Source organism: Sebastes umbrosus, chromosome 4 (assembly GCF_015220745.1).
Source record: "Sebastes umbrosus isolate fSebUmb1 chromosome 4, fSebUmb1.pri, whole genome shotgun sequence".
Taxonomy (NCBI): domain Eukaryota; kingdom Metazoa; phylum Chordata; class Actinopteri; order Perciformes; family Sebastidae; genus Sebastes; species Sebastes umbrosus.
Genome location: NC_051272.1, coordinates 22,692,653 through 22,703,456, shown reverse-complemented (window position 1 = coordinate 22,703,456; position 10,804 = coordinate 22,692,653). Strand labels below are relative to the sequence as shown.

At 46.3% G+C, this 10,804-nt stretch overlaps 2 protein-coding genes across 2 annotated transcripts; one reads left to right on the top strand and one right to left on the bottom strand.

The window, feature by feature from the left end:
* Window positions 1-744: 744 nt before the first annotated feature.
* Window positions 745-2,705, top strand: rag2 (recombination activating gene 2). The gene has a single exon (XM_037767801.1). It carries the CDS (start codon window positions 745-747, stop codon window positions 2,344-2,346), a length of 1,602 nt encoding a protein of 533 aa, XP_037623729.1. The 3' UTR covers window positions 2,347-2,705.
* A 661-nt stretch (window positions 2,706-3,366) lies between these two features.
* On the bottom strand, window positions 3,367-10,579 carry rag1 (recombination activating 1). Its single transcript, XM_037766050.1, has 4 exons — window positions 10,384-10,579; window positions 8,721-9,080; window positions 7,518-8,635; window positions 3,367-6,697 (listed from the first exon to the last, which is right to left on the bottom strand). Exons 2-4 carry the CDS (start codon window positions 9,056-9,058, stop codon window positions 4,950-4,952), a joined length of 3,204 nt encoding a protein of 1,067 aa, XP_037621978.1. The 5' UTR covers window positions 9,059-9,080; window positions 10,384-10,579; the 3' UTR covers window positions 3,367-4,949.
* Window positions 10,580-10,804: the final 225 nt, after the last annotated feature.

Below are 10,804 nucleotides of genomic sequence, written 5' to 3'. Positions count from 1 at the left end.
AAAGAAATATTATATCATTCATTCAATCGGAAAATGAATTCAGTCATTTTGTTTTGCTTCCTTTCAAAGGTAGAATCCACATTAGCTAATGTCCACGCTGTGCCATTGTCCAATAATTTCATAATGGTACTGACACCAGGAAATGTAACCCAGTTTCCAGGAAAATCATGCTGAGTTCTGTTGCATTCCCGGAAATTTACTGACTCAGTGAAGCAGCTCTTGGAAGTGTTTGTTTGTGTCTCATGTCGCATTAAAGTACATCCTGTAAAATTCTGTTTTAAAGATAGAAAATTTAAAATACTGTATGAGGTTTTGTTTGTGGTTGTAAATAATAATAAAGTACAGAGGTCATTATCCTTATTTATTTGAGTGTGTAGTTATATATTGTTGCTGATGTTTGACTTAAGGAATAAAAAAAAAACAGCGTTACTTTGTGTTGCCACACAATAGCAGCAGCCGCATACATACAGCACACAGCATGTAACAATAGAAGTAAGTTAACCTACAACATTGTTAGTATTGGTAGGTGTGTCATGTTTTTTTTTTGCTCTCCATCCCCGAAATGTCACATCATGCCCCTGTTTATACATGTTTGGGGTCTAAATTACATAGATGATGATTCTCCAGGTGTTACTGTAATAAACAGGAAGTCAAATTTAAACCCCCTGAATGAAAACAATCAACAGCTGACTGACATATTATTGTGTTTCTGTGTTTGTTTTTGACGCAGCCACCTGCTGGAAAATGACCCTGCAACCAATAACTCCAGTGAACTGTGCCAGCCTCCTGCAGCCCGGCTTCTCTCTGCTGCAGCTGGATGGTGAAGTTCTCCTGTTTGGCCAGAAGGGTTGGCCAAAGCGCTCATGCCCCACAGGGGTGTTTGGCGTTCGGTTTAAATGCGGTGAGATGAAGCTGAGGGCCATCTCTTTCTCCAATGATTCATGCTACCTCCCTCCGCTACGGTGCCCCGCCGTTTGCCGCCTCGATCCCTACGACGGGCTCCCGGAGAGTTATCTCATCCACGGCGGCCGCACCCCAAACAACGAGATCTCATCGAGCCTGTACCTGCTGACCACGGATAGCCGTGGCTGCAATCGTAAACTGACCCTGTGCTGCAAAGAAAAAGAGCTGGTGGGGGAAGTGCCAGGGGCTAGATACGGCCACACGATGAGCATGGTTCAAAGCCGAGGGAAGACGGCTTGCGTGTTGTTTGGGGGTCGATCCTACATGCCTGTGGGAGAGCGGACCACGGAGAGCTGGAACAGCGTCGTCGACTGTCCTCCTCAGGTGTTCCTGTTTGACTTGGAGTTCGGCTGCTCCTCTGCTCACACTTTACCTGAGCTCAGCGATGGATGGTCTTTCCATTTGGCCCTCGCCAGAGAGGACTGCATCTACTTCCTCGGGGGTCACTCGCTCACCTCCGACTCCCGCCCCCCTCGACTCATCCGTCTGCGCGTCGAGCTCCTGCAGGGCAGCCCTTTGCTTTCATGTGACACTCTTGAAACCAGCATATCCATCTCTAGTGCCATAATCACTCGTACGGGCCCCACTCACAGATATATCATCTTGGGTGGGTATCAGTCAGACTCTCAGAAGAGGACGGAGTGCAGCACTGTGATTCTCGATGAGAAAGGGATCCACTTCGAGCCCTTAGAGTCACCTCAGTGGACCCCAGACATCACTCATAGTCGCACGTGGTTTGGCAGCAGTGTTGGGGAGGGAAACGTCTTGCTCGCCGTACCTACTGAGGGAAGGCCGTCCCAAGCAGATACATATTACTTCTATCAGGTGAGCTTCCAGACAGAGGGCGAAGCTAAAGAGAAAGAAGGAAGCCAGGGCTGCAGCCAGGAGTCAACAGATTACGGAGACTCCACTCCCCTCGAAGACTCCGAGGAGCTCTACTTCGGCCGTGAGCCACATGAGCTGGAGGACAGCAGCGATGGGGAAGGGGGGAATTACGACGAGGGGGATGAGGAGGACGAATCGCAAACAAGCTACTGGATCAAATGCTGCCTCGGCTGCCAGGTAGACCCCAACAAGTGGGAGCCATATTACTCCACCGAGCTCCACCGGCCAGCCATGATCTTCTGCTCCAGAGGGGAGGGGGGGCACTGGGTCCACGCTCAGTGCATGGAGCTGTCGGAGACCCTGCTGCTCAGGCTCTCAGAGGGCAGCAAAAGGTACTTCTGCCTGGACCACGGAGGCCTGCCCTACCAGGAGATGACCCCGCCTCGAGAGGTCATGCCCCTGAAGCGCACCCCCATGAAAGTTAAGGAGAGAAAAACTCCTCCAACAATGAAGATGTCGCCCGCCAAGAAAAGCTTTTTCAGAAGGCTTTTCGACTGAATCCAGTTTATGATGCATCGCTGTTAAGAATGCTGGGTATATTTAGGATGTTTCTTGTTTATATTTGGTTAATAAATATGCTGATCTGTGCTCAATGTGAAACATTTTGTGAAGAAAGTAAACAATAAAATCGCAGCCTGATATTTCCCCGTCTAACAGCTGTATATTTTGCATTAGAATGTGGCATTGTTTCACAAATAAAAGGGAATATTTTAGCAAGTCTGCCTGCAATGTTGCAGGCTGTATAATAGTTCATTGTAATTTTGTGTTCCATTAAGTGCCACAGGTTTTACTTCCTAACACTTTCTTCCCCGGCCAGATGGAGTCTAATTCTTTTTACAGTTCTTTCTGCAATTAAAATGACGATTACTGAATGAAAAATACCCAATATGCTGATCTGTACTCAATGAAATAAACAATAAACAGCCTCCGATTCTGTCTTCATACCTGTTTATTTCTAATGTGTTTGCTCAAACTTTTTATGTGACAGACAATCTTGATATATTAGTGTTTCTAGGTGGCATTTTTATCAGTTGTATATGAGTTTGCAGTTATTTTACATTCCATCAAGCACCACAGTGAAATAAGGGGTTAAATTTACACTTTCTAACATTGAATTCCAGCGCCAAATTGGTTTTAAATTAAGTAAATTATAACTGATTCATAAAACCTAATCTGTAGTCAGTAACATGTGTAATGAAAAGGCAACTTGAATGAACAACCTGAACCTAAATGTCTTCATAGTTTTATTTATCTCATTAAAGGGCTTTCATAAACTTTATATGTGACAGAAAATATTACTGTTTTAGCATATCCCTCTGTAGTGTTTCTAGTTTGTGTTTTCCTTATCTGTGTGACAGTTCATTTTGTATTCTTTTGTATTTTGTATGTAGTGGAAATAAGCAGCTATGAGCTGCCGTCCAGGCTCAAATGTACCTGAATTCTGGATTCAACGAAGTCAATAAACACAAATCAGAAGGTCAAGTTAGATTTTGTCTTTATTTATTCATTGGAGGAAACAAGGACAAAAAAATCCAATCACAAGGATGGTAAGTTGTCTTCTTCAGTGAAAATACGGCAGAAATATCAGTAGAAAAGTAGTGGAACCTCAGTGTAATACAGTACTAGTATATGCAAAATAAATGACCACTGAAAGTCTTCAGCAACCGCCAGTAAACACCTGATATTTAGTGTAATATGGAAACACAAAATGAGGAAATACATGGTGAAAAGTGAACGAGTGGAATCCCGTGATTCATCCATCATCCATTACTTTGGAAATGCAATTCATTATGGCACAAAAAACACAAATATGAGACAAGTTGCACACTGAAGCATGGTGGTATTGTAGGAAAAATGACAACGATGGAATGAAATGTGAATATTTCACAGCTGTCACATGGTTAAACTTGTGACAGTAAAATAAAATCAAACATTCAATCAAATAGGAAATACAAAATTGCCTGTCACAATTCAAAATGGTGAGGGGCTGAAAAAAAGATAATATAATCAATCAATCAAAGAAATAAAGTTGCCAACAAATCAGTTTACATGGCGGTCTCTCCAGCTCCCGCTCATCCCTCTCCTCTGTCAGCCGTGGCGATGAAGAAATATCAGCAGAGGAAAAAGAGCCAGGTTTTATACAGAACTTAAGAAAAATCCCTGGCTGCTGCTGGAGAGTCCATGGGGTATTAGGCTCCGTAATGGACCATACTGTATTTTTATGATATCAACAGAAAGGTCAGTATATGCTTTATTTTATGTGAAGAATTCGAATAAGCATCATCTATCCTCCGCTGTGGAAAAACTAAAAGAGATAAAAATTGGTTCAAAGTGACCTGGCATCTATTCTGCCCCTCAGGGATCCCACGATAAAGCACTAAAGTAATCTTTTTCAGAGGGCACTCATGAAACAAAGAACATTTGGGTCTCTGTGATTGCATTTTGTTCCAGCTCAAATGATATATTAATACAGTGGCCACAAATGTGGTCTTTTTAACACAATTTCCCCCCCATGACTTACAGCACTTTCATCTGTTTCCATAAATATCACCTCTATATAAATTCATAAATGTGTCACATCCTTGCAATACAATAAACTGTGCCATATTTCACAGACGGTGAAGATAAAAAAAAAAGAACTTTCCTGCTCTGAACGAGAGAAAAGAAACCGGTGTGTTACCTCTATATTCATCTTTGCACTGTAGTAACTAACAGGTAACAAAGCATGACAAATGTATATGTACTGTATACAACACAGCAGTACAAATACATTCAAAACAAGTAAAACATGCATTTAAAAATGTGGTGTGAGAACATTTTTTTCCATAAAATGACTCTGTTCGAGTGCAAGGATTTTTTTTTATTTTTAGAAAATCCAACAATAAAGGATGATGTTGGTTTAAATTTTCAAAGATACTTTAATCACAACAAAATATGAAAAATCTTGGCTTTAAGTCCATGAGCTCCATTCCCCCGTTTTTCTAAATATCAAAGTCCATTTGTAAACAAGTCCATATTATTGATAGAGGCAATTCAAATATTGTACAACTATCTTGAAATCAATGAAATGTTAACACTTAAGGTTCCCATTAAAAGAAAAATCAAAAGTCGTTAACTTCCAGAGACAAGTCCTCGTACTCCTGGCTCTCCACTGGATCAATGGTAGCTTGCAGAGCTTTGGCAGAGTCCTTGTGAGCTTCCATAAACTTCTGCAAATACTTGGAGGTGTAGAGCCAGTGATGCTTCAAAACGTCCTCCAGCTCAAAGGCCTTTGACTGACGAGCATTCATCTTACGGAAGCGCCTGAACAGCTTGTTGGCCGACTCGTTCCCCTCGCTGGCCCAGGCTCCGATGGATCCGTCTCTCTCTATGATCTCGGGCACGTGGGCCAGGGTCTTGTGCAGGTAATTGGTTATCTTGCCGTTGTACCTGTATTTGAAGGCAGAGGAGAGGAGGTCGGCGAAGCGCTGGGAGTTAAAGCTGTAGCGGCACAGCTGGTCGGGGCACTCCTTGGCGGGGCAGGTGGCGCGCCACACGGGCTTCATCTGGAGGTAGATCCTGATCAGCTCCCTCAGGGCCTCCCTCCTCTCCTCCGAGGGCACCAGCTCGCACACCACCTCCACAGCCTCCTGGGTCATTAGCTTGCGCGCGTAGTTCCCATTCATCCTCATCACCGGTCTCAGCTTCATCGTCTTCCTCAGCTGTTTATCTAGGGCTGCCCTCCAGCTGCGCCGCTCCTCCCGGCTGGGGTTGATCTTTTTGTACACCTCCCCGATCTCGTCCTGGAAGATTTTGTAGAACTCTATGGCGTTGCCGATGTCGCAGTGTAACGCGTCCATCGTGGGCTGGGTCTCCATGAAGGGCTTGGCGGAGACCCCTTTGACTCTGTCCCGCAGCTCGTCCACAGACTCAGAAAAGGGGTTGGTTCTCCATATCTCGTAACGATCTAGGTTCTCCTCGTGACAGCGAGTGACGGAGTGCAGCACCATGTTTTCAGAGGCCTGCGCCCGCGTGGAGTCACAAAGCGTGCAAACGTAGGTGGACCCCGAGGCCTCGAGGCCCTCCATCTCACGCACCATCTTCTCATCGTATCCCGTGCTTCTGAAGTGGAAGCGGAAAGAGCAAGGCAGTCCGCCCAAGGACAGGATGAGCCTGCTCTCTTTCATGGCATGGCGCTCCGCGATAACAGGCCCGAGGACGGCTGTGAGCGTCTCGTGGTCTGACTCATCCACAAACATCAGGCAGAGGGGCTTACAGGACAGTTCTGAGTTTGGCTTTGGCTCAGTGAAGATGGTAACCTCTTCCTCCCCCTCGTCTGCCAGGACAGAGACAGACATAACAGTGAAAGAAAAGCGCACAGCCTTCTCGGGAAGAGCTGGTCCTCCGCCGTGCTTCTCGCTGACATCGCCCATGCCATCACAGGACTCCTTGATCATGACATTGAAGCCCGAGGTGCAAGCGCTATCTTCCATCCCGCTCTCTCTCAGCCCCTCCACGATGTCCTCCTCCAGATCCTTTAAAGCCGACACCAGCGCCACATCATAGCGAAAGCGCCGAGTGATGGTGTCAGCCGGGATGTCATCCACCGAGGAAGCCCATCCAGAGAGCCCATTAATAATGCCAACGCTGCAAGATGTAGACACGTTCTTGAGAGCTGGCTGCCATTCAAACTGGTGAAAGCCAGGGAGAAGCTCCTTCTCGGCGGCTCGCAGGGTGTGCAGGGGCTGGAAGATCTGGCGGCCGCTGGTGGCTTTGACAGTCCGGTACATCTTGTGATACTGGCTGCAGCTCAGGAATGTGTTGACCCGAATGGCCAAGCACACAGCAGGATGCAACCCAAAGCCTCTGCCTGCAGAGAGACAGAAAAGGAAAAGAGAGAAAGTTTCAGAGGGGCAAAGTAAAAAAAAAAAAAAAAAAGGCGAGAGGAAAGGATTTAGACATGAAGAGAATTATTTAACACCAAACTGTGGAAGCCCATTTCTAGTGCTTTGAAAAGAACTGCAGCATCTAACGTTTCCTCATTTGATATCCCGCATTTGGAGTCATTTATACTACGAGACAGAGTTAAATCGCAAATTTAACACCCAAATGCGAATGTATCATTGTCAAAAGCCCACAAGCCTGTGATTACAAAATCCAATATTTCCTAATTTCCAAATGTTATAAGGGGACAGAGGGTGAATCAGTGAAGCTGGCAAAAGTGATGTATTGGCTGCAGATGAAAACAGACACCAGCTGGCTTCTATTCCCCAGAGAGGAGGATGGTGCTGTCTGTGTAATTTGCAGATACAAGAGCCACTGATGTTGTTTTGATTCTAACAGCCCCCTTCACAAGAGTTGTTATTGTGCATTAAAGGGAGTGTGAGACTGACGGACAAGCAGGCAGGAGAGTGAGTGAGTGTGGGAGAGGATCAGGGAGGAGGTTGGGCGTGCAACGGCAGTGGCTCAATAAACAGACATGGACAATAATGAAATGCTTTTCAATCAGAACTTTCTTCCCTCTCTTCAATAGTGAACTTTTCAACTCATTGTTATTTATGAGATGACTGTATTCCTCAGAGATAGGCGGAAATATTAATGAGCAAACACTATCATAATTTTCATTTGTTTGTGTCGCTTTTTCTCAGCCACGGAGGGTTATATGTTGATTGAACAGAATAGCCTCTTACCTTGCATCATGGCCTCTAGCTCGTCCGCCTGCCGGTGTTCGTTCCCAGACCTCAGTGCGAGCAGAAACAGAGTCTGACACACAGACTTCAGGTCGCCACCTTCCTCTTTGTCCGCAAACGCCTTCACCTGGGTCTTCATATCCCTCAGCCGATGCTTCTGGGCGCGACGGGTCAGCGATAGCAGGTGCTGACGGGGTCTCCCCCCTTTATTGGTTAGCAGGTCTTCTGATGACTTTGGGTCCTGTTCACCCAGCTCATGGCTCAGACAATGAGCTTTAAATGAGTCCAGCCGTACCTGCTTGTCACAGCTGCTTCTGGGGCAGAGCAGAGGCAGAGAATGGAGGGCTGATAAGAAGGTCTTGGCTGGCAGGGTGAGATCGTCGGGGGCGCAGGACAAGTTGCAGGCCGGGCAGTGAGGTCCCAGGACGTGGTTGTATTTTATGATACAGCTGCGGCAGAAGAGGTGCCCACAGGGGGACTGGACTGGATCAGAGAGCAGGTGGTCACACACCAGGCAGGTGAAACAAAAGAGGAAGTCTATAGGAAGCTTCTCAGAGATCAGCTTGGTATTCAGGTGGTCTTTCTGGCAGCGGGTGATGTTCCTCACCCATTGCTCTCTCTGGCGGCTGGGTTTCCTCCACGCCCTGAGCACAGGGCTGTGATAGTTGTCTCCGAACGGCCTCAGAACCCTCCTCTCGCCAACGGCGATGCTGTCGCCGTGGTCCCACCTGCTCCTTTTAGCCAGACTCTGGGCTCTGGGAATGGCTTTCCTCTTCTTCCTCCCAGTCCGCTGGAATGAAGGTTTCCTCGGGGAGCAAAGGTGGCAGGGGGAAGAGTGGGGTTTCCACTCGGGGACTTTTGTTGGGGTGAAGCTGCAGACGCCCCCTCCTCGTATGGCCACCAGACAGCAGCGATGGCAGAAGGAAAGAGGGTGGACAGACTCCGTGTCCTCCGTCACGTCCACTTTGAAGACTCTGAGGATGACCTCTGGCCAGCTTGGGAACTTGCAGCCCATTCTACGCAGCGAAGCTTTGCTGACCTCATCCAGACCCCCGTGAATATCGTGCACCGGCCCTTTGACTTTCCTCAGGGTCATTCCACAGAGACGGCAAAGGCACCTTCACAGAGGAAAAACAATGCTATCAAATTCTTTGAAAGAAATGCATATAATAGAATAAAGTTTATATAGTGACATGTTATCACCTGAGGTGGCTCATGTGGGTGTCCATTTCCTGCAGCTTCATATCTACCCTCCGGCCAGGGCCCTCCACATTTTCCCTGCTTTTTCCCCCTAGGCACAGTTTCATAACACTCCCTGGACCCTCGCCATTATCTGACTCTATATTTGGAGCTGCGGGAGGTGAAACCCCTAACAAGGATCCTTCCTCAGGCTGCGTCTCACTGGGCAGAGGGGCCTTCTCCATGGACTTCAGCCTAAACAGTTTAAACTTCCACTGAGCATACTTGGAGTGGGGATAGTGGAGCTCAGCCGGCATGGAGGATCTGGGGCCATCTGTCTCCAGGCTCTCCTCCTCCGCCATGATGCAAATTAGACCTCAGACTCTGGAGAGGAGAAGGAGAGGTTTGGTTTTCAATATCCCTTTATTTAACAATTGCAGGGAAAGAGACACCAGATGACTGTCGCATCATCACCTTGAGCCAGACATACAACATAATCAGAGTCATTTAAAACAGAAACATATTTCTCTGATTAGAAATTGTCAATGAAATCTCCCTCCTCCTCAACAGAGCATAAAAAACAGCTGAAGGCCTGCGTATTGTCCATCATTTGATAGTAGGTGTATTCCACCCTTGTGAGAAGAGGAGAGGAGAGGAGAGTAGAGGAGAGGAGATAGGAAGGAGAGGACAAGAGAGGAGAAAAGAGGAGAGTAGAGGAGAGAAGAGAGTAGATGAGAGGAGAGCTTAGTTTGATGTATCACAAAAGTATGAAAATCATTTCAGCTGTCCGTGAGATACACGGTCGTGGGTGAAAGAGAACAGATTCAAAGGTTTAAAATGCTCAGATATCCCCAGCGCCTTCTCAGCGTTGAGCCCATGACACATTCTAACAGCTTTACTTGATTCCTGTTGAATTCATACACCGAGTACCCTGAAATCCCACTGAGCAGAGAGAAGTGAGCCCCGACCCAGAGTGCTGTATTATACCATAAGTGGCATTTAGATCTTGTGTAAAATGCATGAGACAAGCATTGAGGGGATCGATACGGCACAAAAAAATCTTCATTTCTCTCATCTCCAATCCCATCGCTCAGGGAGCCATTGTGATTTTTTTTTTTTTTTTCCTTTGACACAGCGAGTTTGCTAAATGGGCAACCTTATCCCTGCAAGGCTGTCAATCATTTATATTAGTCATTTTCTTGGCTGGAGAGAGAATTGGAGCCCCGGGAGCCTCCAAATGGCATTTTGAATGCGGGGGAGAAAAACAAAAATCGGAGATACAGGAAAGTTATTTCATAATACATATATATTGACCAAACAGGAGGGAAAAGAAACCATCATATTGAATAGAGATCATAAAGAATTGTTCCAAACGCACACATTTGTTCAATTTGGGAGTCATATTTAAACAGAAAAGTGGTGTTATGATATGGCACAGGTAAGATCAATGATACCGACAGCCCTTATTTCATCTCCTCCCATAATAGGTTCCATTACAATAAAGCAGTCAAACAATCTTACCATTGCACAGCTATCTAGCATCTTATCCATCTTTCAGTTTCTCCCTGGGAGGCTTGAATACGGCAGTACTCCTTCATATCCTGGCTCTCGGAGTACTTGACATGCTGAACTCTCCTCTGAGACAAACAGCTGAGCCTGTATGTATGCGTGTCAGCTGGGCTCTTACCTTGTTTTTTTCGGTCTCAGCTGGCGTCAGCTCCCCTGGGGGGTCCTCTCCGCATGGGAGCACAAGGGAAGCCCTGCAGACAGGCCCTACAGTACACACCACACTACATATATTGTCTATGTTCGAGTCTGTCACAGCTTGGAGCTGTTACAAGGAGCTGTGGCTTCAGACAGTGGGATTGCCCCTGTCTGTCTCCTTGTGTCTTGTATTTATACCCTTCCTTTGATGGGATCCCAACAGTCAACTCCTGACACCTGATGCAGGCAGCTGATTTGAAAAAAAAGAAAAGAAAAACAAGGTCAACCCCAAAGCACAGTTGCAAACATGTGTATGTACAGAATCCAAACAAGCAACTTTTTTTTTTTTTTACCACAGCACACTGATCCTCAGCTGGAAACACTTCACCTTTATCTCCCCTTTG